At 47.5% G+C, this 25,763-nt stretch overlaps 12 protein-coding genes across 13 annotated transcripts; 5 read left to right on the top strand and 7 right to left on the bottom strand.

Annotated features, from left to right (window-relative positions):
* Positions 1 to 38: 38 nt before the first annotated feature.
* On the top strand, positions 39 to 901 carry SPPG_00741 (phosphoribosylglycinamide formyltransferase). The gene has a single exon (XM_016749070.1). The coding sequence runs from the start codon at positions 76 to 78 to the stop codon at positions 754 to 756; it is 681 nt and encodes a 226-aa protein (XP_016613105.1). The 5' UTR covers positions 39 to 75; the 3' UTR covers positions 757 to 901.
* Positions 847 to 2,014, bottom strand: SPPG_00740 (18S rRNA (guanine1575-N7)-methyltransferase). Its single transcript, XM_016749069.1, has 5 exons — positions 1,948 to 2,014; positions 1,850 to 1,887; positions 1,511 to 1,786; positions 1,095 to 1,445; positions 847 to 1,035 (listed from the first exon to the last, which is right to left on the bottom strand). Exons 1-5 carry the CDS (start codon positions 1,981 to 1,983, stop codon positions 885 to 887), a joined length of 852 nt encoding a protein of 283 aa, XP_016613104.1. The 5' UTR covers positions 1,984 to 2,014; the 3' UTR covers positions 847 to 884.
* A 1,466-nt stretch (positions 2,015 to 3,480) lies between these two features.
* Positions 3,481 to 8,435, bottom strand: SPPG_00739 (cytoskeletal protein-binding protein SLA1). The gene is made up of 12 exons (XM_016749068.1): positions 8,310 to 8,435; positions 7,963 to 8,234; positions 7,710 to 7,886; positions 7,405 to 7,644; positions 7,240 to 7,329; positions 7,020 to 7,184; positions 6,618 to 6,953; positions 5,457 to 6,557; positions 5,369 to 5,399; positions 4,459 to 5,310; positions 4,327 to 4,398; positions 3,481 to 4,257 (listed from the first exon to the last, which is right to left on the bottom strand). The coding sequence occupies exons 2-12, from the start codon at positions 8,155 to 8,157 to the stop codon at positions 3,554 to 3,556; spliced, it is 3,963 nt and encodes a 1,320-aa protein (XP_016613103.1). The 5' UTR covers positions 8,158 to 8,234; positions 8,310 to 8,435; the 3' UTR covers positions 3,481 to 3,553.
* Positions 8,436 to 8,557: 122 nt separating this feature from the next.
* SPPG_00738 (CTP synthase) lies at positions 8,558 to 11,246 on the top strand. The gene is made up of 9 exons (XM_016749067.1): positions 8,558 to 8,681; positions 8,802 to 8,969; positions 9,040 to 9,176; positions 9,246 to 9,581; positions 9,644 to 9,882; positions 9,945 to 10,166; positions 10,228 to 10,385; positions 10,450 to 10,749; positions 10,811 to 11,246. Exons 2-9 carry the CDS (start codon positions 8,804 to 8,806, stop codon positions 11,101 to 11,103), a joined length of 1,851 nt encoding a protein of 616 aa, XP_016613102.1. The 5' UTR covers positions 8,558 to 8,681; positions 8,802 to 8,803; the 3' UTR covers positions 11,104 to 11,246.
* SPPG_00737 lies at positions 11,233 to 13,304 on the bottom strand. Of its 2 annotated transcripts, none has more exons than XM_016749066.1 (10): positions 13,011 to 13,304; positions 12,885 to 12,947; positions 12,712 to 12,830; positions 12,580 to 12,653; positions 12,434 to 12,516; positions 12,253 to 12,365; positions 12,044 to 12,189; positions 11,798 to 11,980; positions 11,672 to 11,738; positions 11,233 to 11,611 (listed from the first exon to the last, which is right to left on the bottom strand). In XM_016749066.1, the coding sequence occupies exons 1-10, from the start codon at positions 13,244 to 13,246 to the stop codon at positions 11,382 to 11,384; spliced, it is 1,314 nt and encodes a 437-aa protein (XP_016613101.1). In that variant the 5' UTR covers positions 13,247 to 13,304; the 3' UTR covers positions 11,233 to 11,381. The 2 variants fall into 2 exon arrangements, with proteins under 2 accessions (XP_016613101.1, XP_016613100.1); XM_016749065.1 differs by having other exon boundaries at positions 12,712 to 12,816.
* A 61-nt stretch (positions 13,305 to 13,365) lies between these two features.
* Positions 13,366 to 14,793, top strand: SPPG_00736 (uncharacterized protein). Its single transcript, XM_016749064.1, has 6 exons — positions 13,366 to 13,421; positions 13,505 to 13,586; positions 13,643 to 13,926; positions 14,014 to 14,187; positions 14,259 to 14,432; positions 14,517 to 14,793. Exons 2-6 carry the CDS (start codon positions 13,513 to 13,515, stop codon positions 14,642 to 14,644), a joined length of 834 nt encoding a protein of 277 aa, XP_016613099.1. The 5' UTR covers positions 13,366 to 13,421; positions 13,505 to 13,512; the 3' UTR covers positions 14,645 to 14,793.
* Positions 14,667 to 15,954, bottom strand: SPPG_00735 (uncharacterized protein). The gene is made up of 4 exons (XM_016749063.1): positions 15,804 to 15,954; positions 15,628 to 15,724; positions 15,521 to 15,564; positions 14,667 to 15,463 (listed from the first exon to the last, which is right to left on the bottom strand). The coding sequence occupies exons 1-4, from the start codon at positions 15,843 to 15,845 to the stop codon at positions 14,762 to 14,764; spliced, it is 885 nt and encodes a 294-aa protein (XP_016613098.1). The 5' UTR covers positions 15,846 to 15,954; the 3' UTR covers positions 14,667 to 14,761.
* An 11-nt stretch (positions 15,955 to 15,965) lies between these two features.
* On the bottom strand, positions 15,966 to 19,041 carry SPPG_00734 (N-acetyl-gamma-glutamyl-phosphate reductase). Its single transcript, XM_016749062.1, has 5 exons — positions 18,977 to 19,041; positions 18,693 to 18,908; positions 17,933 to 18,601; positions 16,173 to 17,870; positions 15,966 to 16,110 (listed from the first exon to the last, which is right to left on the bottom strand). Exons 2-5 carry the CDS (start codon positions 18,858 to 18,860, stop codon positions 16,054 to 16,056), a joined length of 2,592 nt encoding a protein of 863 aa, XP_016613097.1. The 5' UTR covers positions 18,861 to 18,908; positions 18,977 to 19,041; the 3' UTR covers positions 15,966 to 16,053.
* A 117-nt stretch (positions 19,042 to 19,158) lies between these two features.
* On the top strand, positions 19,159 to 20,394 carry SPPG_00733 (uncharacterized protein). Its single transcript, XM_016749061.1, has 3 exons — positions 19,159 to 19,260; positions 19,328 to 19,864; positions 19,930 to 20,394. Exons 1-3 carry the CDS (start codon positions 19,231 to 19,233, stop codon positions 20,239 to 20,241), a joined length of 879 nt encoding a protein of 292 aa, XP_016613096.1. The 5' UTR covers positions 19,159 to 19,230; the 3' UTR covers positions 20,242 to 20,394.
* On the bottom strand, positions 20,312 to 23,298 carry SPPG_00732 (uncharacterized protein; the record flags this gene model as incomplete). Its single annotated transcript, XM_016749060.1, has 14 exons — positions 20,312 to 20,464; positions 20,526 to 20,885; positions 20,952 to 21,023; positions 21,088 to 21,116; positions 21,810 to 21,995; positions 22,059 to 22,092; positions 22,155 to 22,188; positions 22,246 to 22,333; positions 22,394 to 22,439; positions 22,504 to 22,598; positions 22,660 to 22,696; positions 22,773 to 22,824; positions 22,883 to 23,056; positions 23,120 to 23,298. The coding sequence occupies 14 exons, from the start codon at positions 23,296 to 23,298 to the stop codon at positions 20,312 to 20,314; spliced, it is 1,539 nt and encodes a 512-aa protein (XP_016613095.1).
* A 226-nt stretch (positions 23,299 to 23,524) lies between these two features.
* On the bottom strand, positions 23,525 to 24,718 carry SPPG_00731 (transcription factor IIF subunit TFG2; the record flags this gene model as incomplete). Its single annotated transcript, XM_016749059.1, has 3 exons — positions 23,525 to 23,893; positions 23,962 to 24,331; positions 24,465 to 24,718. The coding sequence occupies 3 exons, from the start codon at positions 24,716 to 24,718 to the stop codon at positions 23,525 to 23,527; spliced, it is 993 nt and encodes a 330-aa protein (XP_016613094.1).
* A 221-nt stretch (positions 24,719 to 24,939) lies between these two features.
* SPPG_00730 (cupin domain-containing protein) lies at positions 24,940 to 25,583 on the top strand (the record flags this gene model as incomplete). Its single annotated transcript, XM_016749058.1, has 2 exons — positions 24,940 to 25,142; positions 25,211 to 25,583. The coding sequence occupies 2 exons, from the start codon at positions 24,940 to 24,942 to the stop codon at positions 25,581 to 25,583; spliced, it is 576 nt and encodes a 191-aa protein (XP_016613093.1).
* Positions 25,584 to 25,763: the final 180 nt, after the last annotated feature.

The following is a 25,763-nucleotide window of genomic DNA, read 5'->3' as shown; positions in this document are numbered from 1 at the left end:
GATGAACAATAGATGCCCGCAACAGATGCTTGCACTCAAGTTCCCCTCTTTACTGCCGTCGACCAGAGTCACGAAATGTCCACGCAAACGAAACCTCGCATTGTGGTGCTCATCTCGGGCAATGGCTCAAACCTGCAAGCGATAATTGATGCTGTACAAAGCGAGTCGCTGAACGCAGAGATCGCTTTGGTAGTTTCAAACCGGAAAGGAGCATATGGACTAACGCGAGCAGCAAACGCTGGAATTCCGACCATGACAGTGACTCTTAAAGAGTTCAAGGATGCGGGAAAGACTCGGGTAGACTTTGATTTGGATGTGGCCGCCAGGATAAAGAACTGGCTCGCACAGTCGCGATCGGAAGCGGACCGCTCGTCAAATGGGACGACCGCTGTTGATACACCAGACCTTATTGTCCTTGCGGGATGGATGCATATTCTGTCACCAGATTTCTTGCAACAGTTCCCTCCGGGGCAAATCATCAATCTGCATCCTGCTCTCCCGGGAGCATTCGACGGTGCGCATGCGATCGAGCGTGCATTTAGTGCATATAAAGAGGGAAAGATACAGGAAACGGGTGTGATGGTGCATAAAGTTATACCGGAAGTCGATCGGGGCGAGGTCGTTCTGCAGGAAAGGATTCCTATTTTGCCAGAAGACACTTTGGAAACATTAGAAGATCGGATACATAAAGTTGAACACCGATTGATCGTCGAAGGTGCCAAAGCAATCCTGAGCAGATCACAAGCCTCACGATAGGCAGCGAATGGCTCAGCTTGTGCGCTCAACATTTTGTATATAACCATTAAGAGTTTGATGGAGGTTGTTGGAACGACGTTTGGGAACGGATGCCTAATCATAAATAATACTTATTCTTAAAAAATACATCAAAATTTGATTTTTCTTTTACGTGCTGTGTATTTGGAGTCCGCTGGCACTTCCTTCCCTCTTGTCCTGTTGAGTTCCTTCTTGCGCAAGACCCAGTTTTTATCCTTGACCGGTTTTCGCTGCTCTTTTCCTTTTCGCCGCTCCCGTATCCTACGACGAAATCTTAGCATTCAAACATCATGGAATGAAACAAGCAAAGTTATTGGTACCTATTTGAACCATATGTGATATGTCCAGGTGTCTCATCGCCCTCTCCGAGGGCTTTGGGCAATGCGGGACTAGAACCAGCATTGTCTTTGAATCCGGCAAATAGGCACAAATAGTATTTTTTTGCTTTGGCAGAGTTGGGAAAATCGACCACCAGTCCACCTGTGAAACCGGCACGCATGGCGCTGGATATGATCATTTCGATCTGGTCAGGATTTTCTGGGTAGAACTGAAATATCGCTCTCGCACCACGAGCTAGGGCTGAATAGAGGGTGCTAAAGAAACGCTTCAGGCGAGCACGGGGGTTATTGACGGTCTTGTCCGCATTGCAGAGCCATTGTAGAACGGATATACTAGGCGAGACAGTGCGATCAGGCCCGCTTCAACAATGTGCAATCCACGCGGGCATCATTCTTACCTGATTGCTCCATCAAATGTTCCAGGTCGATATCCCAATCCTTGACCAATATCTTGCAGAAACAGGTCTCCGTCCACTTCCCGCTCTTTGGCCACCTCCAGCATGGAATCGCTGATATCCAGACCGACCCAAAAATGGCCTTCTTCATCCAAAACCTCTCCACTCAAACCAGACCCACAACCAATATCCAGTACAAACGCTGGCTCTCCTTCTGGAAGAGCCAGCAGCTCGAGCGCTCGGTAAGACATTTCATTTTGAATGGAGACTATTCGTGAGCTGTTTTGCGGAAATGTTAGCAAAATGCGCTGAATAAGAGAGCAACGTGAGGACAAAACCTACTTGTTTGTATATTTTGAGGCTTCAGTCTCATTGTAGAACTAATATCCCAGGTGAGTAAGACTACCAAATTGGAAGCAATAGAATGTTTACAAGCTCACTATTTCTGGTGGTGCTGTGTGTTCTGGTCTTGACATGTTTGGTGCTAATAATGGTGGTTGTTGGAGTAGCTCGTCAGCATTTGCTACGCGAAATTCAAAAACAATTCACCTGTTGCCATGTCAACAAGCCAGATTATGTCAGTTCCATTAAAAAGTGCTGAAGATGGATATACTTTCTTGGACAACAAACTGGTACTTTTATGTCATTCCATGGCAATTCCCGATGCCCAAACCTTCAAAAATATAAAGGCAAGACGACGCACATTCCACATTCCATCAGAACCTTTCATCCTGCAGGCGTTTATTTACGTTCAAACAGCGTTCTTCATAGTGTGCAGGTGGTAGAAAATGTCACTAGGGACAAATTCTCCTTCCTAACTCGCTACAGCCGGTTCTAATGTACAATTAGCCAGCCTGTCCAACCCTTCATAACCTATCCTGCAAACGAGTCCCACCCCTATCCTAACTGGCTACAGGTTCCAGCCTGGGTTGAACTGGGGTACGTGAAAAGCTAACTACCACTAGGCCCAATTACACATGCAATACATTACGGTTGTTTCTAACTGGGTAACTAAGCCCACCACCACGAGAGAAATCCTACTAAGCCCTTGATTCCGAAATTCTTTAGTTCAGATACTAATTAAACCAGAATTAGACTCGGAATACGCATAGGAAAATACAAAGATAATGCATACCTGCGATCGTAGCAATATAGTAGTAGCAGCGTTTGCAAGGGGTTATGTTGTTTTTGTTGTCGGGTGGGCGAGGTCCTCGACACCAGAGCGGCATTCTCATGATGGACTGAGATGTGTTGGGCAGATGCTTTGCGAGTCGAGGATGGGTAAAGAGGAAAGAGGGAAGGTCCCCCTTTTATAGACCTTTGGCATGTGCCTCACCGCAGTTTAAAAAAAAAAACATTACATGCATGCCACACCAATCTGAGCGATAGATGGGGGTGCTGATTATGCGATATGATTAACTGGATTAATCCGGATAATAATGGGTCCTAGTGCCATTTTCAATCACCTCCACACTAAGCTTGATCGCGCGCCACGACACGTGAAAAGGTTCCCATTGGCTTTAGCATTACCATGGCAACTATTGACTATAAAAGAGCGTTGAATTCTTGCGATTTCCAGTTTTTCTTCTTTAAAAAGCAATCGAGTGCAGCCACAGTGTTACTGCTGTGGAAAAGATAGCGTAACATTGCCAGAGGGAACTTGGTTCCCTACGTACTCAAGAACAAAACGGGGGCTCATTAGGAAGTGATGTCGACGCTCCGGCGAAGGAGACGATCACGCTCCGACGGGTCCCGACAATCTTTTTTCATCCCATTCAGCATCTGCGAAATTGTGCCAAGATGAATAAAACAGCTTTGTTTTACGGTGCTTGATGCGGGATGGCAGCAATGCATGGCAGCAATATATGGTAGTATCTGTGCGTCGTATGGCAAGACCCAATACATTCAGAATGATGAAAGTCCTTCATGGCAGCTGCATGTCTTGCCATGGTCGTCAAGATTTGAATTTAAAATCCCGAAAATGTTCAATAATTTCTTCAAAAAGAAACCATCCTGTCTAAATATAAGGATCTATGTCACACTCTGCTACCTAAAACCTTGCTGCCCCATGTTGTTCATGCCCATACCTCCCATTGCTCCCATCCCCATCCCTCCCATCGACCCCATACCATTCGGCCCCATACCATTTTGCATACCATTTTGCATACCATTCGGCATTCCATTCGGCATTCCATTCGGCATCCCATTCATTCCACCCATACCACCTGGCATCGTATTCATGTTCATTCCGCCCATACCATTTGGGGCAAATCCACCCATTCCACCCATTCCATTTGACATTCCTTGCATCGGTCCCATGCCTCCCATATTTGACATATTTGTGCCCATCGGAGCCATCCCTCCCATCGGGCGCATTCCTTGAAAACCGCCCATGTTGACACCGCTCATACCCGGCATACTACTTGGCATCGTCGGCAGCTGCTGCTGCTGCGGCTGCTGAAAAGCGGGCCCCCCTCCAAATTGCATAGCCCCTGCATTTGGCGCAGAGGTAGGTCCGCGAGCAACACCTTGCAGAAAGTTCATGCTTGGAGTGCCTGGATTGCTCCCGAAACTGTTGGGTGTAGAGGTCCCTGAAGGAATAGCCCCCGACATGCCCGACATGCCATGGAAACCCGAGTTGTTTGAAGACAAGGACAGGGCTGGGCTGGGGAGTCCCGTTCCGCTCATAGCTGGTGACATTTGTGGTTGCATACCGCCACTGAATCCCATAGGTCGTGCGCTGGTGCTCACTGTACAACAAATCAAAATTGTTTAGCGCCTGGATATGATCGTTAGCAAGAACGTCAACAGGAACATACTTGATGGAGGAGGTTGAGTAAACATAGAAGGAGCCAGCGGGTCGAGAGATTTCAAAGCCGAATATTTATCATCTAGAAATATACATCAATGAGTGAAACGGTAGTCACAAGCGCAATTTGGGTAAACTGTACCTGGTCGTTGCCCAAACGATGCTGGGCCTTGAGGGTTACCCATTAACTGCGGCCTGTTTGGGAGTGCCCCTCCAAAATTTCCCGTACCCGAAAAGTTTGGCGCATTCGACGCTGGCATCGGCTGCATATTCGGGCCCATCAACCCCATATTCGGCCCTACTCCAGATGAGGGCCTGGCACCACCACCAACAGGTACAAATGCAGTAGTCGAAGATGAGGCAGGTATGAGAGGTGGTGGCAAGGATGCAGGCCTTGGAGCAAGTGAAGGTGAAGGTGTATGTATCTGTGGTGTCCCAAGTGGTGTTCCAATGGCAGGAGTCAGCATTGCTGGACGTTGAACTGCCGCTTGCTGTGCGGCAAGTAGGGCTTGTTGGGTTTGTTGCTGAATTAACGCAGCCTGTCTTGCAGTTTCTTGTGCTTTAATTAAAGCAGCCTGCGCCTGAACTTGGGCAGCCTGCCTGGCTTGCTCTTGTGCTTTTGCAAGCGCCTGTTGTGCCTGCTGGAGGGCTTGTTGAGCTTCCTGTTGTTGCTTTTGCGCGATCAGAGTCTGCTGTGTCGGAGCGGCACTGGCACTCGGCGTAGACGAGGCAGCCACAGTCGCCACTCTTGTAGCTGTCGGAACAGCCCATGGATCATTGTTTGAGGCAGGTCCGGATTTTCCGGTAGCACCTCCAGGTGCGGGCGAACTGGAGAATGAGGACCGCGCAGATGTTCGACCGCTTGGTGTTCCAGGAGGTGATGGGTTCGGAGATCCACGGCGATTTCGTTGGTCGCTGTTAGCTTTTAGTAAGTCAGCTGCATGTTGGATGACCTGCATATTCGGCGGCCCAGACGTGGACGCGGACCTCGATTCTATTACATACGAGATCAGTAAAAGGACAAATGCGACATCAGATACTAGCACACTCACGTCGGCGAGGCACTCCGTGCTTAGCGTCTCCCTATAAGAGGTATTTATTTCAAAGCCGCAAAAGTGTATAACGTACTCATTAACTTACAGCCAGTTTCCCCAATATATGTAGATTGCTTTGCAACGCCGCGTGCTCCCTATCATTAGCTGCAGCGACATTAGCGGGGGTTGTCGCCGGTAAGCTTGCAGCTTTCCTGATGCGAAGAATGTCTCCTTCTGTCACTCCCAGGTTCCTAAGCAGCTCACGATCCAGATCTGCCAAGTGAGTACGATCCATCCGCTCCCCTACAAACTTTTGTGCGTAAATGAGGGCATCGCCTGCCGAAACCCCCGCTCCAATCAGGAACTCGCGCCAATCGAACCCGTTGTACACAATATTGTCTGTGGTGGGTGTTTTTGGTCGTATACTAGCAGCCGCTGCCAAGGTGGCAACACTTGGACCTTGTTGAGCTTGTGAGGGTCTAGGCGCTGTTTGCGTCGCGGCAGGGACTTCAATATTGGCATTTCCAGGAGTTGATCTGACATACTCAATGTCGTCGGGGTCCAACTTTGCCAAAGGGACAGCGATCTTCACTCCGTTCGTCTTGTGAAGGTGTACCTTTCCATCTGCCACACCAAGAAACTGTGCCTCGACTTTGAAAGAACCTGTACGATCAGTCCAAGTGCGCAAGTGAGCTGGATTCGGTTTCTCTTGCCCGTCGGTCTTCCCCTGAGCCTTCGATGTGGATGCATCTTCCGTCTTGGGTCGTGAAGCAGGCACAGGGGGGCGATCGGGCAAAGGTGGTCGTGGAGTATCGCCGGTGCGCACGGGTCGCTGAGGAATGGGTCCCACATTAAATGGCCGCGCACTGGGTATTGCAGGCGTGGGACGCTGTGGAGGGTCAGGCATGCCAGCGGCAGGGCGCATTGGAAGAGTAGGACGAGCAGCTTCCGTTTCGTTTGTCTTCCTCTTACGCTCCTCCTCCACTCTCCGCCGGCGCTGCAGCTCTTCTTCTTCTTGACGTTTCCTACGTTGCTCCTCTTCCTGTTCTCTTCGTCGTCGCTCTTCGGCCTCTTGCCTTCGCTTGCGTTCTTCTTCCTCATTTCGGCGCCTCCGCTCTGCCTCTTCCTGCTCCCAGCGCTGTCGTTCAAGGTCTTCATTTTTCGCGGCAGGTCCCCCGACTCCATCTTCCGCTAGTCGCTGCTTGAGCTGTTTCCCTGACAGATCAGATCATGGAATTTCTTTGACAAAAGGTATGCATACCCTTACCTGAACGTACGATGCTGGGACTAGGCCCTCTCGTCCCTTCTTGGAAATCAACCGCACACGCCACCATTCCTCGTCGGAATCATCCAAGACCACCAGATTATCATTTTCACGAATCGTGAGCTCATCCTCGGTTGTAGCTTCGTAATCGTAGAGAGCCACAGCAATCTTCGGCCCATGGCCTCCAGGACTGGGCTCCGGTTGCGGCGATCTCGGGGGAAGAGCCACAGGAAATGCAGGCGCTGGAGGGACTGGGGATGGCGTGGCAGACGGTTGAGGTGTCGTGTTGGTGCGAATGGGAGGTGGAGGATTGACAGCCGTTGGACTCAAGGATTTCTTCTGCAAGATAAATCAACCATTAGATAGGAACATCGAGAAAGAGAATGTTTTCACAGTATACAATACCTTATTCTGCACATGTTGCAACCGGGCAAGAAGCGCTTGAATATCAGCCTTCTCTCCTTCAAACTGGCGCTCGTCACTTCCAAATTCCAGAATAAGCTTTTTCGATTTCTTCTCAGTAAACTTGGTGAGCTCGCTCATCTCCCATCTCATCAATATATCCTTTGTCTAAAACTATCTCATGAGAGTCGAGCTTGGTACATAATAAAAGAACTCCAATTACCTTGTCATCGGCCACAAAATATATCACAGAGTCATCACTGATACCCATGAAGCCTTTGCGACTGTTCTTTTTCTTCTTTTTATCAACCTCCTGTCAAGATAGAAAGGTAATATCAAGTCTCAAAACCAGATAGTCAGTCTTCTGATTACAATGATGCTGCCATACCGTGACGCTGTAGTAGTTAATATCTTGTGGGCCCATGTTTTCTATCGACCGATGCACAACCGTCTTTGGCTTCTCAAATCCTAGTCCGCCAAGAGCGGATAGCAGCTGTTGCTTCTGTGCCTCTGCATCTTCAGCAATCACTTCAGGGGGATGGACATGCGTCGGTTCAGGAGCATGTGCAACTTCCTCGTACTGATCGGGTTGAGGTTCATAAGTTTGTTCGTTGCTCCCAATGTCGTCCTTTAGGGAAGACCAGGTGAGATTCACATGCTGCGTTCAGAGATGAATAAATAACTGTACGGTACCTCCGTCTGCAAGTAGGTCGCGGGGATAAGTCCAACGGAGTTTTCATATTGACCAAACCACCAGTCTGGATCGTTCATCTCATACAAACGTATCTCCACTCCCTCAGGAAAGCTAATTTCTTCTGGGGCAGAGGCATCGTATTGATACAGACTTCTCATAATTGCCAATGGATCGGCCTTGTGAATTCAAAATATCAATTTCAGAGTTCTCCGCTCAACCTGACGGATGTCAGTATATGTGACGTGTACGCACCTCTTGAATATACGAGGCAGGGATGAGGCCCTCTTGGCTGTCCCCAAATGTGTCGCTTGGCTTCTGTACGGCTCTCCACCATTCTGCATCTGAATCGTCCGTTACTAGCAGCAAATCACCTTCCTTCACCGAAAGCTCCTCAGCCTCCTGCGCCTCATAATCATAAAGCGCCCGAGTTACAAGCTTGCAATGCATGTTGCTAATTCGTCTATTCCTTCATGCAGTCAATGGCTCAAAGACTCTACAATATTTGATGGCACTGCGGAGAACTGCTATAGAATATTTGTTTTGGTAAGGATGGCAATGTCGAGGCCACGAGTTCTTTTTCCTTTTCAGAGAAACTTTACCGCTGCGGTTCAATAGAAATCTTGACGTCGAGTACAACGTAGCCTGGTAGCGATATTTCGTCACTCCGAACCCTGATCGAAGGGGGAGGAAGTAGGTTGCGAATGTGGATGGAAAACGAATGGGACGAGTCCTTGTTTGTTGGGCGGTTCTGGCTTGTGAAGCCTTACTACGCCACTGACGCGGTAGATCACGTGAGCTGTGGCTGGGGGAAAGGTTCAAATAGCGATTTGTTTTTTTCGCTTTTGGCTCTTTCCCGCACTCGTCGGGCAGCCAAGTGATCGTCATCCTTGGCTTGTAAAGTGCGGGGACTTGTACATTTTCCTTCTTGAAATACACTGTCTTTTAGCCTCTTGCATTCCATACCGTTGCAGGTACTTTTGTGCTTTCTTACGAATGTAGATACGCAGTGATCTGCCGCCCAAGAGTTGGAGACAGACGACTGTTGCTGACCTTTCCCCGGGGTCTGTTTTTGCATCTTTACTACTCTACAGTTATGAAGTACATCCTAGTTACCGGCGGTGTGATTTCGGGAATCGGAAAGGGTGTTATTGCTTCGTCTACTGGTCTCCTATTGCGCACACGTGGGTTGCGAGTAACCAGCATAAAAATCGATCCCTACTTGAATATTGATGCTGGAACTTTGAGCCCTTTGGACCATGGTGAGGCTCATGTGTCTATGAAATTCTTGCACGACACCTAGGTATAACATGAGAAATTGCTGTGGTCCAGGTGAAGTATTTGTTTTGGATGACGGTGGAGAGGTGGATTTGGATCTTGGAAATTACGAACGTTTCCTCGATATCACGCTGACTCGCGAGAACAATATCACAACGGGGAAGATTTACAAAAGCGTTATTGAGCGCGAGGTACATTTTGGGGAAGCTGTGTAAAAGGGTTGCAGAGAACTAAAAGATCCTGCTTTTCCGAATGCTTAGAGAAAAGGAGATTATCTTGGCAAAACGGTACAGGTTGTTCCACATATCACGAATGCGATCCAGGAATGGGTGGAACGCGTGTCGAAGATCCCTGTTGATGATAGTGGAGAGGAACCAGATGTCTGCATTGTCGAACTCGGAGGAACCGTAGGCGATATCGAGTCAGCTCCATTCATCGAAGCAATGCGGCAGTTCCAATTTCGTGTTGGACATGACAACTTTTGTTTGATCCATGTCTCCTTGATCCCCGTTGTGGGATCCGTTGGAGAACAAAAAACAAAACCCACCCAGGCTAGTGTTCGCGATTTGCGCGGTTTGGGTCTGTCGCCAGATTTGGTATGGAGTAGTGTGGTTCTCGCAATCATTCAATCACAGTTGGTGACTGGGATTCTACTCAGGTCGCGTGCCGTAGCAGCAAACCCCTTGATGAAGATGTTAAGGAGAAGATTTCCATGTTCTGTCATGTGGCTAAGGAGAATGTCATGGCGGTGCACGATTGTAAATCTGTGTATCATGTGCCTCTTCTCCTGGATCAACAAGGAATGGTGAATGTCCTGCAAAAACGATTGGGACTTGTCCCCCGACAGGATCCGAAATCTGTTCATCTCTACTCCAAGTGGAAGGAACTCACGATGCGGTACGTTCAAATGCAACAGGTGCTTTTGAGTTTTGCAAAATGATAACCTGTTGCATTAACAGTCACGATCGACTTCACGATTCGGTCAATATCGTTCTCATTGGAAAATATACGCAGTTGAAGGACTCGTACATTTCGGTTGTGAAGGCATTGGAGCATGCGGCACTCTCTTGCAATCGGAAGCTGGTCATTGAGTGGGTGGAGGCATCTGAGCTGGAAACTGCCACCCTTTCTGTTGACCCAATCAAGTACCACGAAGCTTGGAAAGTGCTTGTCGGTGCCAGGTGGGTAGTTGGTGTTCCCTTACACGCAGGAGCTCCATTTGATGAAGCTCCTTCTGTTTAGTGGTATCTTGGTGCCTGGTGGCTTTGGTGAGCGTGGAACAGAAGGGATGATTGCAGCTGCCAAGTGGGCACGTGAGAACAAGATTCCATACCTTGGCATCTGTCTTGGTATGCAGATTGCCGTTATTGAGTTCGCTCGGAATGTTTGTGGCCTCGCCAGTAAGTTCGTTGTGATACCATTTTCGTATATTCTATTTGACCCATATCTTTTGCGTGACATCAGGCGCGAACTCGGCTGAACTGGATAAGGACACCCCCCATTCAGTTGTAATCAACATGCCCGAAATCTCGCAAACTATCCTTGGAGGCACGATGCGTCTTGGCGATCGTGCAACCATCTTCAGCGAAGGTAGTGAGACCTCCATTACCCGACGCTTGTACGGCAATCCACATATCATTCACGAACGACACCGTCATCGCTACGAGGTGAACCCTGAAAATGTGAAGCAGATTGAGGAAGCCGGGATGTCCTTTATTGGTAAAGATGACAAAGGAGAACGTATGATCATTGTTGAAATTAAGGGTAGGTCACTGTCGCTGTCTTTATGCAGTTTTTCCGAATTGCAACTTACCTTTGTGTGCAGATCATCCGTTTTTCGTTGGAACCCAGTTCCATCCGGAATACAAAACGCGGCCACTCAAACCCACACCAGTATTCCTCGGTTTTATTCTTGCGGCTTCAGGCTTGTTGGATCAGTATCTGAGCTCTTTGGATGGGCCAAAGGAATCCCGACTATTGGGCCGATACCCGAGCGTTGGTGAGAACCTCGATGTGGTTCAAGATGAAAACCTGGAGAAGGTGGAGAGGGCGAATGGTCTGAGGTCTGCAATTGTGGCAAATGGAGTGAGTATCGAGAAGGATGGTCATAAAATATAGGGATGTCGTACGCAGATGGGTTATATATAGTCTTTTTTGTAAAGCTGAGGGTAGTTTCACCTTTTTATCACACAGTTTCTGTAGCAGAGTTGCGCAGAGAAGGACCACCACACAGAAAAATAAAACTTTGTTCTCTAATCTAATGATATGTTTCGCATGCGATATTTTATCAAATGACCTCACATAGAGTCCAAGACCCTGGTTTAAGTAAAACCGCACTGAGGGACCCCGCTACAGCCAATACAGGATTCCTTCGGCTTTTGTGCACCGTTTGCAATTTAGCTGTCTCCAGATAATGTTGATTCTTCCATGGGCGTGTCGTAATGGTAGGGCAAGCCCCATATACATACTCGACTATCAATGGGGATACAGGTGCCGTCATCTTCTCTTATACACTCGATGCCATCACCGTCCATTACGAGTTGGCCACTCAAAAGGTCTCTTCGTTGACCAGAGCAACTGGCAAGCAGGGGTAGGGAGGGGTGAAAGCCGGCTGCACTTACTGTGTCTGTCGTTTACGCTATCAGGAAACTTGCACATTTGAGTAGCTGCAACTGACTAGCCATACCTCGATGCCCTTGAAATTCCTTTACCAGCTCGTGCGTTTTCAAGTCATATATTAAAATACGTCCATCCTGCAATGCCGTCAATAAGATAAAATGACAATACACTTGTCAGGGCAAATGAGACATACCTGATCTCCAGTGCTCAGGTAACGCCCGGAAGGATCAAGATCAAAGTTGATACGCTGATTTGTGTCTCCCTTTCGCTGATACCGTGCAATTATCTCGCCTGTATTCCGTATATCCCAGCATTGGATCTCATCACTCTTTCGTGATGCCGAGAAGAGATAACAGCCGTCCATCGAGAACTGAACCTGATCAATAGAAGAGACAAAGTTACAGCAGATTCACCCAGGAGGACGAGGGGCCATACAGACCTGTGTAATCCCTCCTCCATCCCCCAGCTTCATCAAATCGAGTAGCTCATCGTTGCGCTCGTCATAGAGTCCCACATTCTTTGAAAATGATCCTGCAGCATACATGCCAGAACGGTCCGGATTGAAAGCGATGGATGAGATCAGGCCTATTTCCTTTATATTATTAGTCCATTGAAAGATGCGGATTCGATGCGATAGAAAGAATTCACCTTTTTGTCCCTCTCTGCTTCGTTTAGTCGGAGTTGTGGGCCTGCGCTCAGAGTCCTTGCCAGGCCGCTGTGTCTCAAAAATCTGGATCAGATTGTTGAAACCGCAATATAGTCTACATGAGTTGGATGAGCAATCTGCTCACGCTGATCGTTTCTAATTTCAAAAAACTTGTACACTTACTTTGTACCATCCAAGTTGAAGGCTAACGCTGTTGGTGCTTGAACTTCATCAAGATGGTCGTGGGCCGCATACGAACAGCGTAACTAGAAGAGAGCAAGAGGTTATATTACCGTCTTTAAGCGGACCAAAAATGTCAGTGTACTCACTTGCCCCGTGTAGGCGTCCCAAAGATGTACGGGATGATCTCGCACGCTCGTGAGGAAACAGCAGGTGCTAGGATCTAGATTTGGCTCGTTACTACCGACTCGGTTGATTCCCTTGCACAAGACAGTTCCTACCAGCAGAGGTCATAAACGGGTACCAACAGAAGTCATAAATGGATTCCGCTTCTTTCACTGCGATGGCAGAGGTAAGGGTGTCGCCAAGTATAGTGCTAGAATCGACTATCTCCGCAGATCTACAACGATCAGATGCGCAATCAACAAGAATTTGAAATCAAAGACTCAACTACTTTTCATATAGTCGAAGGATATTGTCGTTGGTGCTACTCAAAAGACACGTCCCATCTGGACTCCTGTAAATTCTATACTTTGTGAGGAACAAAAACAACCTCGAGGCTTCAAGAGTTACCACGCACCATTTCAGACCTTTGCAGAAATTTACTTGGCGAGCAGCGCTAGCATCGTCCGTCGATAGGACGACAGGGCCACACAATGCACTTCCTGTCGATATCGTTAAAGAAGGGTCTCTTCCAAAGTCGTAATTATACATGTAGATCATGGGCGGGGCATCGTTCATGGGTTCCTCGAGATTTCCCGTTTCTGCAATTTCACCCGGTTCTACAATCTCAGCAGGCTCTTCAATATCTTCCATTTGAACGGTAGAGTAATAATATAATGGGCAATGTAAAGAATGTTCAGTATGCAAGTTGGAAATGAAGGTTAAACGAGAAGGGAAGCGAAGTCTGACTCATCTACCAGGATGTCAGCGCGCCGAGCCCCACGGTGACTCTCAACGATCTACACTGCAATTCACTCGCACTCAAAAGGTACGAAAGTATAGCGGAAACTCTTGGATTATCTGCTTTTAATGTGCTCACTGAGTGGTCTTCTCCATTGTATCACCTGGCAGGTTGCCAAATGCCGTATCCGCAGCTGCAACAAGATTCAAAAGATGTGGACACACGAGAAACGATAGCAGACGCCGCGGACAGGTAAATATCTTACTCCAACGGACGATATCTGAAAGTTGTTAACCTTTTTCTCTTAGGATCTTTCCCAAATATCTGTCTTTGACTGAAGAGCTCTTTGTCAGCTTCGAAGCACTCGCACAGCCTTCACCGTTACCACCGCCCTCTGAGCTAGAACCTCTGTCGGACGAACCTTTTGATGCCCTGCAAACTCTCCTTCCTGCATCCGATGAAGAAGATCGGCCGTCTGATTATGTATCTATGCAGTCATCCAATTCCAATACCACAGTGCCTGAGCACCCCACCGAGATTTTACGAAAGCTCTTGGCCCTGGACTCGCAGCTACAGGACTTTGTCAACCGATGTGAGTATACAATGAGACCACTTTAATACCACTACAAAACAGTGGAGAGTTCAGGTCTCACTCACACCGGCCGGGTATTCCATAAAGTAGAGCAGCACCAGAATACTCAACGCCAAATAGAGAGCGTCCGACTACAGTTATTGGACCAGGAGGTTGGGATCATGGAATTTTCACGACGTCTGGGGGAAAAACAGGACGATCTGGAGGAGCTTGTGACCGTGGCCAAGGAAACAATCGAAGCAGCGAGTAAGGCACACGAAGGTAGGAAACGAAAGACATTAGGAACGTACATGCGTCGCCTCTTTTAACATTACCACCCGTTAACTTCACAGCTCCATTGAACATTAACGAGATTATATCATACGCTTCACGTGTATCAAAGTACACTATGGCTTCCGACAACGCCGCAAGGCCGCACGAACCACCTGTACCTCAAGACATCCACATGCGCGCGAGTTTGCTGTTCCAACAAGGCCATGCAGTTGACACACATGCAGAAGAAAAAGGTAACATAAGACCGCCACTCTCTGGTACTGGGCATGAAGTTGGTCTTACATCTGTTCTCTTATTTCTTCGCATAATCACAACAGCATCAGACGAGGTTTCAGATGTCATTTCACATTTTACCTTTATGAGCCAACCATTGTCATCACCCAAAAAGGAAGAGCCCGATCGAGCTCATACGGACCATGCCGATTTGTTAGATTTGGAATTGTAATATCAAATCTATCTTTTCTCAATCCTGTCATGTCATGATTTCTGTGAACCGCTATAGTAGATGGTACTTGCAAGAAAGGTTGCAAAGCACTGTTCTTGACACTATAGCAACTGTATTTTAAATGACATCATTCAGTTTTGTGAATGCCATGCTGCTCGTAGGCTGCAACCAATTATCAGCAGGATATTCTGCGGCCCCCTCAATACAGTGAAAGGTATAAATCCACCGACTTTTATCCGACAAATTATGACCTGACTTATGCAAAACCGAACCGTGAATCAAAACCAATGATCCGGCAGGCGTTGGCTCGCAGACGTAGTCTGTTTCTGGAGGTTCTTCTACTGGTTCTTCAATGAGATTTCGGAAACCGGTTCCTTTGCCATTCAGGTTCCGTACAAATCGCTTGTAGATGGGCACTGTCTTGTGCGATCCAGGTGCGAAGTACATACACCCATTGTCAGGTGTACAATCTTCCAATGCAAACCATAATCCCACAGCAGATAGTGGTTCTGTGTACAAAAAGGTCGAATCCTGATGTGGTGGAACTCGGCCCCCAATCCGAGGTTGTTTAAAGATGACCATTGATTGCAAGATCTGCGGATCTTTAAATCCAAGGCTTCTGATAATGGCCTTCACTCTTGGCTGCGTTGAGAACTTCTTATAGTCGGGATCCTTTTCATGAAGGGCATGGCCGATTTTGTTGATAGCACGGGTTTTGTCCACTTTCAATCGACCGTCTTGATCAAAGGCATCCTCCTCAAAAAAGAAGCGGATTTGATCGCCGCTGTTCAAAAAGTAATCATCTCCAACATGGTCCGTCTATGTAGCTCTTGGTCAAAACATTGAGCTTGGCCACAGTTTTTGACCGTGGAATACCTTTTCACCAGTCGAGAAGGTAGTTTTGGGATGGCTTTCGAGATCTAGATATTGGAACCAAAGTTAATACCGAGAATACAGCTTTGGTACAGTAATCCAATACGCACCAAACTCTTCCAGTAAATGTTGTGCGCGATTTCGCAACTTGACAATATCATCTGCTGTGAAGAAGTCGCGGATGACAAGATAGCCGTCCGCTTCAAACTGACACTCCCGAAAACGATGCTGTTCATCAACCAGCCCGCGGCAGGGTAACAAAAGAACTTATGGCTTTATTCACTACCTTTGCTCGCTGCTCTTCTGTCAGACCGTTGTCGACTGCCATGATGGAGATTGAGGAGATATGAAACCCATTGAGGTTCTACAACATGGGTTATCAGTTATGTGGCTTAGTCTCGCTCTTTGCAACTACACCACAGCGTAAGTAAAGCCAAAGTCTAAGAAGATCGAAATACGAAGGAGCAATAGTCCTTATGCAATGTTTATTTATAAAGGGCTGGTTATACTACATGAATCAGTGTCAGAACAAGAAGTTAAGGCTTAACAGGGATACCCGCAAACTCCTCCAGACCCAGCGCCAGATTAATATTCTGCAAGGAGCGAGTGGTCAGAAGTTTTCTAAAGGTAGATGTAAGGGTGTTTGACGACATACCTGCAACGCTTGTGTGGCTGCACCTTTCAGCAAGTTGTCGATAGTGGTAACCACAACTACTCGCTTTCCTCCCGAATGTACTTTAAACCCTCCAATTTCTACGTGATGTTGCCCAGCAATGTCTTTCACTTCCGGAATCTCCCCCTCCTTGAATACTCGTACTAATCTCTCACCATCGTATGCCTCCCTGTAGATGTCCTCAATGTCATTGCCATTCATGGTTTTGTTCAATGGGATGGACACCGTCAATGATATTCCCTGAAAGAACTGACCAACGTGTGGAATAAATGCTACCGGTGCACCAACATGGCGGCTCACTTCCCGCTCATGGATGTGATCCGTTAGGGCGTACGGAATAAGGTTGTCACGGAGGTTGTTGATGTCGTTCTTGGGAGATGGCTTCGTTCCTGCTCCACTATAACCAGAAACTCCAAAGACGGTGGGAATTCCATCCAGGTGTTTTACCAGAGGAGCGATCGAGAGTTGTGATCCGGTGGCATAGCATCCAGGGTTCGAGACCTTCCTCACATTTCCAGCAGAGAGCTTGGCACGATGTCCATACAGTTCGGGCAGTCCGTACTGCCACTCGTTCGTGAAGCGGTAGTCGGCACTCAAATCGAGAACCAATGGGTGCTCGGATCCTTTAGAAACCACAGCATCCACAAATGGCTTACACACTCCGTTGGGCAGAGCCATAACCCAACAGTCAACATCGCTGACTTTCTTCACGTCCTCTGGTGACAGATTGCTGTAGGTAACTTTCGACCGTTTGTAGTATGCACATGGCTTGCCCACAAGCTCGCGAGATGAAACGTATGCAAGTTCCGCGTTTGGATGATTATCAATGAGCTTAATGAGCTCCTGACCAGTGTATCCGCGAGCACCGATGAGCCCTATCCTGGCCCGAGAGGAAGAAGTAGTAGCAAAGCCACGTCGTTGCTGTCCTCGCTGTCCTCCAGGAACAGTAGAGAAACTGCGCACACCCCTAGCCGTCGAAAACAATGGTGCACCCGCAGAAGCTGCCGCAATGTTGGATGATGTCGCGCCTGATTGTCCACGTTGAGCCGCTTCGGAGAAGTGCTTCAAGTATCCCTGGACACTTTCGAGATTGTCAATACCATACCAAAACAGAGTCTTATCGCCTGCGGTATAGCTGCCATCTGCGCGTTCGAAATACCAAGTCTTGTTTGGGTCATCTTTAAGTGCGACCCAAGCAAGTTTCTCAAAGTCCTTCTTGATCATCTGCCAGACGTTATCCGTTACATTGTTGAGCACGGCAGTTTTAGTGGCAACAAACTTCTCCAAGAACGGGATGCCATCTCCACTGGGCTTAGCAACAACGGCGAAAATGTCAAAAGCTGCGTCGCTGTATATCTGTACATCCTGTCCTTCCAGACTTTGTAGATACTTCCCCACGGACGTATTGCCCTGCAATACGTCGGGATCATTGTCTTGGAGCAAAATCCGCAAGCGATCCAAGTCCAGCTTGCTGGGATTAGTGTGGCGCGACACACGGTGACCGCGACGGATGAGTGTACCAGCGCCACTATGTGTAAACAGTTCTTTGTGTAGATGTTCGGCGGAGATGATAGACACGGACGAGGATCGCGGGAGATGCATCAATAAATCATGGATTTCGCGGATCTTCAGTTTAGTCCCGTACCGAACCCAAGATTCCTTCATCAACGATTCGTACTCCTGCCATAGCAATTAACAACGGAGTGCCATGGCTAAATTTGATAACCTAACAATTCGCTTACCTCGTCAAGATTGAGAACGTCCATCTTTTTGCCAGTTACACCGTGGAAGAGCCCGCCCTTCTCATTGATATATACAATTTTAAGTGGCTCAAGCACACGAGCAAGCTCTCCAGCCGCCACATCTGCATTAACATTGAGGATCTGCCCGGATGGCGTCTCCGCCAAACTGGTAAGAATCGGTAAAGCCCCTGCCCTGATGCTGCTCTCGACCAGCTCCTTGTTGACATGCTTTATCTGGCCCACATACTGGTACTTGTCCTTATCCAGATAATCTGCTGTAAAGACACCCCCATTTATTGGTCTGGCCCTCGTTCCTAGCTTTTCCAAAGCTTCTACTAATCGCAGATTCTCCTCCTGAAAGACTTTCCGAGCAATCTCCAACGTTTTCGCGTCCGTGATACGGATCCCTTCAATATAATCTGGCTCTACTCCAGCCTCCTCTAAAAGTCGGTTCAGCTGAGGGCCGGCTCCGTGGACCACAATTGGGTACAGTCCAACGCGATTAAGGAAGGTAAGTGATGAAGCGAGCGTATCCAAGTCATCCGTGAGAACCGCTCCGCCAACTTTAATAACCGCAAATTGGTGTGATTCGACGCTTGAAAAATGACGAAGGTATTGCTCCACTTCCTTGCGAGAGCCAATGTTATACAGGAGTTTAACAATGGTTTCCTGCAATATGCAAAGTGTAACATTAGTTTCGTGTGGTTCATATGTATTATTTCAGTTTGCCGTAAGCCCACCAACGACCCATGTTACTAACCTTCTCTGAGATGGTAGACATGTTCCGGTGAAATGTCATCTGGTACCGCGTTCGCGTGCACGTCACTGCTGGTGGCAGTGATCGGTTGGATCTGGCTACCGACCGCAAAGGTGATCGGAGAGCCGATAGCCCTTTCGAAGGCCGCGAACATGCTCGAAGAAGCGACATTTTTGCCGGCAGCTAAAGGAACCGTCACAGGCGAAAGTCCTTTTAAACCTGGAAAAGAAACGCGCGGTTAACGATAAACAGCAGATTCAGAAAGTGAATGACAACCACACCCCAACCTGTGATCAGTAAAGTAAGACTTTAAGCGAAGGATGTTGGGTTGTGCCGGCCAACGAAGAACTCCAACGTCCAGCAAAGGAAGCGCTGGCCATACGGAAGATGAGATGGGAGTCACACGGTACCATGTGATATCACGTGATTAGTGATCGTCAGCAGCCACGTTTCGTGAACTCGCCTGCGCAAACCTTTGAATATCCCTGTGAGCATCAACAGCGTTACTGCTACCACCGGATAAGGAGAGACTGACATCAGAATGGGGGCCGACAACTTTCTAACACCAAAGGTAAAAAAGATATGAAGAGCGACGTACGTTGATCGAAGCTGATCCCGAACCTGTTCTTGTTGTATAGGCTATTGCCAACAGAATAAAGGCCAAGGGCCTCCAAAAGTTACGGTGGTACTGTCAAATGTGCGAAAAACAATGTCGGGATGAGAACGGTTTCAAATGTCATTGTGCGTCCGAGGGCCACTTGCGACAAATGCAGCTTTTTGCCGAGTCCCCGCACAAATTCATGAACACCTATTCGCAGGAATTTCAGCAGGAGTTCATGAAGCTTCTTTCTCGTCGGTATGGCACACGTCGTGTACATGCGAATCTGGTATACCAGGAGTATATTTCAGATCGACACCATCTGCACATGAATTCAACCCATTGGCAATCATTGTCAGAGTTCGTAAAGCATTTGGGACGAGAAGGACTGTGCGAGGTAGATGAAACACCCAAGGGATGGTTCATAAAGTGGATTGACCGAAGCCCGGAAACATTAGCCAAGCAAGAAGCTATACAAAGAAAGGAGCGGATGGAAAGAACAGATGAGGAAAGAACTCAAAAGGCTCTTGAAGAGCAAATTAAGAAGGCACAAGAGCAAGCGGCTGAGCAGGAGCAGGTTAGTTGGCAAGGACGAGGATCATGAAAATTTAGCCATCCTGATTTTGTTAAATGTGATTCCAGGAAGCAACCGAACTCAAACGAGATACCGCCGAAGAGCCAATCAAACTGCAATTGAAGACAACATTCGCATCAAAACCTTTCAAGAAATTTGAGCCAAAAAAGCTGAACGCACTTGCCATGGCAAGTAAGAAAACAGCTACGCCAGCAACTTCATCACGAGCGCCGGAAAATGGAGGTACCTCATCAACGGATTTGGTGGGAAAGAAGGTATCCGCAGTGGAGCAGATTATACAAGACGAGCTGGCACGCAAGCGAAAAGGTCCACCAGGAGGATTTTCATTTTCTCAACGTGATGAGAAGAAGCGTCGATGACACCCGTTGCGAATTTATTAAATGACAATTAGCAAAAGATAGTTGTTGTAGATAACTCTTGCATGCAAATCTATTGTTTGATGGATGCAGTCCCATTCTGATATGTCAACACCAAATGATCGTAGAACATTTGCTCTAATTCCTCCTGGTTCGTCCCTTTATATTCCTTGGAAAGTTTCTTCACCACTTTCTTTCGTAGTTTTGAGATCGACATCGTATGGTTCTGCACCGGCATGTCATTACCAACAATGGGGTGATCGGCCAGACCTTACCACCGTTCTTACCTTCTTTAGTACGGCTAACACAGCTTCTACCACACCCTTTGTTTTGTCCACATCTACATTGTTTGCATCCTGCGCCAGGTCCGGTGACGCCTCAGACTCTTCCGCCGCGGCCTTCTTCGACTTTCTCTTCTTCTTTCCCTCGTCTGGTGTGTCTTCCGTCACCTCCTCCCTAGGTCGTTTTGATCCTGTTTCGGAAGAGGCTTGTGCAGTTTTTGCTCTCTCCGATTTCTTAATCTGAGATATCAATGACTCCGATGTTGGTGCTTTCGCAATGTTTTCCTTCGTCCCATTGGTCTGCTTCCCCTCGTTCTTGTTGTTGCCGGTTTTCACACTGGCATTGTTATTCTGCTGATTTTGCTGCTATTTTCGTCGTCCGCTAATATGAGCGATCAGGGGTACGAGTATAATCTGCGGCACCATCCTCACCTTTTTCGGTCCTTTATATAAGGCACCTTGATATTTTTCCGCCTCAGAAATGCATGAAGTATGCGCCCGGTACTAAGGCAAGCCCAATACGAATTGGTTGAAGTTCTGCAAACATGGATCCAACGTCTATACTTACATTTGTACCTTGGAATGTGGTGGAGCAGTCTGTAGTAATAGTCAGCATTCTGGATCAAGATCATGCAAGACACTGATCTCCCGTACCTATGCATGTGTACTGGGCTTGGCGGCAGCGTCCTCTGTGCTGATCTAGCTTTGCCTTTTTAAGGGTTTCCTGACAGTAGTCGCTAATTGATAGCAATCAAAAACTCTGTTCGTCATGCTCAACCCAAATATGAATATAATAACATACCAGACAAAAGAAACCATTTTTATAATGAGGAAAACGGTGATTGACCAGGAAAGGAACTGGGTTTGATGGAAAAATATCTAACCACTTTACACCAATTACAAAATCGAATCATATTTAACCATTTTATTAACCAGAAGAAACGCAACGTATGAATGTAAACAAATGCACGTATATATTTAAAATTACATTCGTTTTCGACTCTCCACAGACTTTTTCAAGAGCGCGACTGCACTACCAAATCGACAGATCAGATCGCTGTGTCGTAGCACACCTCTCACTGTAACTTATACTGGTCACCGCTTGGGATAGTCCAATAATGTCACAGGTGGAATAGGGGAGGGTGCCTTTGTACAGTCGTCAACAAATTGACTAGTACTAAGATTAGAACCAGTGTCGAGGGATATGTATTGCAGTTGCCCGTCATAGCAGTTAGCTTGTCGGCTTTCGAAACTTTCCCTGCAACCATACTCTGTACATTTTTAACTTACGCGACCGGTTGACAATCAGCCGTCTATCTACAGCATTTTGCTCTATAATAAAATCTTTAAACATCTTGGAGATGTCCGCTTGATCAAAAAAGAATACTCTCGTTCCGTCTCCACGTATATAGAAGTTCTCTTCCAACATCCGACCACCTTTGAATCGGAGTTGTGCAAGATCATACCGTCCATAGTCTGTTCATAGCGGCCCCATTAACGAAAGGTGTCCCAATCCTCAGCTAGATAACGACCATTTACCTCGAAATAATAGTAACCCTCCAGGTTTCAGTATCTGGAAAAAGGAAGTCAGCACTTTTACGTGATCATCTGCTGCAGGTAATGTGATCTGCGTACCCTCCAGATATTTCTGACAGCAGTTTCCCAGGAACTATGGGAGAATTGGTTTATGGTCCAGGCAAAACAAGACGGCAAAAGGTATTCTCACCTTGGATGGATTGCACTCAACACAAATATACAAATGCAAACGTCTATCGAGCCAGGTTCCAGGTCTGGAGGCTGCTCTGATGTTATATCTGTAATCGGGATATTGATATTACAGTTCATTCCGCTAGGGAGTGTCGGGGACCGCTTACCGTAAACAAACGCATGACATTTATTTTCATTATACTCTGGATTACTCTGAGTTACGATTTATGAGCTCTATTTCATTTCGCATTAATCTCTGCATCATATAGTACAATACCTTGACCACATCCACGGCGACTTTGGAATAATCGCAGGCATATACAAAGACATTGGAACTAGCAGCTTCGTTCAACAAAGGAAAAACCGTATTTCCTAAGACAAGTATAATGTTGAATATCTAGCAAAGAAAGCTACATACGACAGTGTGCCTTACCTGCTCCACATCCAATCTCAAAAACGTTATAACGCTCCTGAGAGGCGGGGTGTCAGAGAGTCACGGAAAAAGCAATTGCAGCATACGGCCGAATCATTAATCAGTCACAGTACCGATGAATCCTTCGGTAAACCCTCAAAGATCTCTGGGAACTCTACCCGTAGCCTGTAACGGTACGGGCGGTCAAGCGAATTGCCGACAGATCACCATTGACGTGACGTACCAGTTCCGATCTTTGAAGAATCTGTTGGCATTCTTTGCGTAAAACTGATCCCAAAACTGCGGCGCCTCTTCTTCGTACTTTTCTCGCATCCCCTCAGGCACTTTGTTTTCTGCTTGTTTTGCAATCAGTTCCAATGCAGATCGCTCCTGCTCCTCGTCCCATGTCACATTATCCCTGCCAACGCAATTTCAGCACCTCAGACTGCTACGTAAAACGTTGGAGAACTCCTAACAATACCAGGCGTTAAAATTATAAACATCCTCTTCATGTTGAAGATATCTTGTTCCGAAATCGCTCACGCTGGAAACTGCTTTTTTTATCAGTTCTTCAGGTCGTCTGGATATCAGGGATGCTTGTGAACCACTCTCGTCTGTATCTGCTGGAGCTACGGCAGATGCGACAGGCTGGTCGGACATTGTTTTTCTTTTTACCAGATCACATGTATTTTGGCTTGCAAAAGACGAATTTCAGATGGTCAAGAACGCTGGGCACGTGCCAGGCATCTCATCGCATTGCACCTAATGCTAACGCTAACCTAACCCTACGACACCCACATCCCAAATTTCCCAGCCTGCTGCACTGATTCTAGTTGGTATGAAGCAGCGCCTTATTTAAAAAGACATATATATACATTGACGGCCTTCACAGAATTTCCTCATCAGCTTCATCAAACAGTTCGTCGCCGCTATCATCCAATTCTTCAGCCTCTCCTCTGCTCTCTTTTGTTGCGTCCCCTGCACTGCTCCCCAGTTCTGAGTTTTCCGGACCAGTCGAACCACCTCGTCCCTTGAACTCGGGCTTTAGCTCGTAGGTGCCAACATAGGGCCCGCGCTTGTGGAGGAGAGCAAGATCATTCAAGACTTCTTTCAGCCATGCTTGCGGCTGCTGCGTTCGCTCCACTAGGCCCTTAAAGGTCCAGTGAGGGTACTTTTGGAAAGCCTCAAATATCATATTGACGAGCTCCGTGCGTTCCACTCTCTCCTTTTTGTCTTGTTGTGGCTTCTTTCTTGCCTGAATTACGATCATCATTAGTCACAGTAGTAGAGATCATGAATAGACCAGGTAGGTCGTATACCCACCATGAGTCCAAAGCCTTTCTCTTTTATAACGTCGTTAACAGGAGTAATCCATGTATGTCCTCTGTCTCCCTTCACATCAATCATTTTAATGTTGCGCTTCTTGTCGCTAACCATTTGTGCACGTCGTTGCATCAGCTGTCGGTAATCGTCATCTATGACTGGAGCGATGGTCCCTTCATGGATCACCTTGCCCACGAGTTCTTTGGCGCGACCCGTCGAGGTATCTTCAGTGAAGATGTACTCGCTTTGCGGTTTTAGGTTTGTGAAGGTGAGCGTGTAGTTCTTTGGGATGTCATCGGCCCACGGTTGCGCGGGCAGGTGAACGCTCGCTTTGTTGCTGGTACCGTTATTGAAATTCCGACTGCTGCTACTATAAAAATACCGAGAGGAAACCACGGGTCAAGCGCAACGAAGGTATTGCATTAGTAACCCTTTCCTTCAAGTGAACACCACTTTAGCGTAAGCGCAACAGTCGCAAGGCGCCCCACCAAAAATAGACTTACTTGAATGCTGGGACATCTATACTTCCCAACTCTTGATCTTCCATCTCCACACTGGCCCACTTTTCTGCTAGAAACTTTGGCACCTTTACGAGCCAGACCTGCGTGTCTGCATTGTCTAGCCCCAGTTCCTCTGCGTCCTCGTCCTCGTCCATCATCATTGGTTTGATCTTTGTGCTCTCCCCGTTATCAACGTCCATCTTGTGCTCATCTTGCGAGTCCACCTCCCCAAACAAGCCATCTTCGAAAGTCTCCATGGCGTTCACAACAATGAACGATCAACAATTGAAGAGAAGCACAGAAACCTTCGCTTCATGTCCTTGATCACGTGACAGGTGGCGAACGTGTTGAGGAGCAGTAGCGCTGCCTTTGTGGCATTTGTCATGGAGAGTGTCCTTTACAACGCTGGTGCATAGCCCTCAAAAACGGTCGCAGGCAATCGCTCTTCTCTCAACTTAACCGCGCCCGAAAGTGCTTCATGTCCACAAAAACGCCAGTGGCGGACGGACCTCTTCCCCACACGTACCGACAAAGTCATCCCCTGTTGTCCGCTGAGACCATTGCGCGCCTAAAGCCAGAGGAACGGAGCCATTTTCTTGATAAGGAGGTCAAAAGAAACACTTTGTCACTTGGGGACATTGTCGGGCTTGAGGTATTTCATGTCGAGTACTTGGTTCACTGGTAGTGCGCTGAGTCTCTCTCGAGCATCTTGGCGTTCATTTGGTGCGCGTCCCCCCTGGGTGCCGTAGTACAGTTCTTCACTGGCACACTGGCGACGAAGAATGGATCTACATTCTCTCTGGACGTGGTATGGCTGAGATGACTGTGCTCGAGGGTGACTTCGGCGCCGGGGTCGACAAACGCACTGCGGACGACGTAGAAGTTGAGACAAAGGATATCGGCCCTGGAGATTTCTTCGGCTTTAAACGCAGTGGTCGAGCGCATATGCTCGTAAACACGGGAACCGAAGATTTGGTCTATCTTCTGGGTGGAGAGCGCAACTCCCATGATCAGTGCACTTACCCGAAGATGGGGAAAACCCTGCATATCACACGAGAGAAAGGAGAAGCAAGCGGTGGTATTGTCGATAATGAGCACATACGGTTTTGGAAGAGAGCATGAATTGCACCCTTACACCCCAACTTTATCCACCATTGGCTGTTATGCTACTATTAATTAGAAGCCATCGCTCTGGACTCTCAGGCATACATGGCCAGTCTCGAAGTGTCGATATTGTGGTATACAAATCTATTGAGACATGAAATGGGAGGCGTCAGTAAATCTTGATGGATCCGAGCGACA

This window comes from Spizellomyces punctatus, assembly GCF_000182565.1.
Source record: "Spizellomyces punctatus DAOM BR117 chromosome Unknown supercont1.1, whole genome shotgun sequence".
NCBI classification, from domain to species: domain Eukaryota; kingdom Fungi; phylum Chytridiomycota; class Chytridiomycetes; order Spizellomycetales; family Spizellomycetaceae; genus Spizellomyces; species Spizellomyces punctatus.
This window is presented reverse-complemented; position numbering and strand designations above follow the sequence as displayed.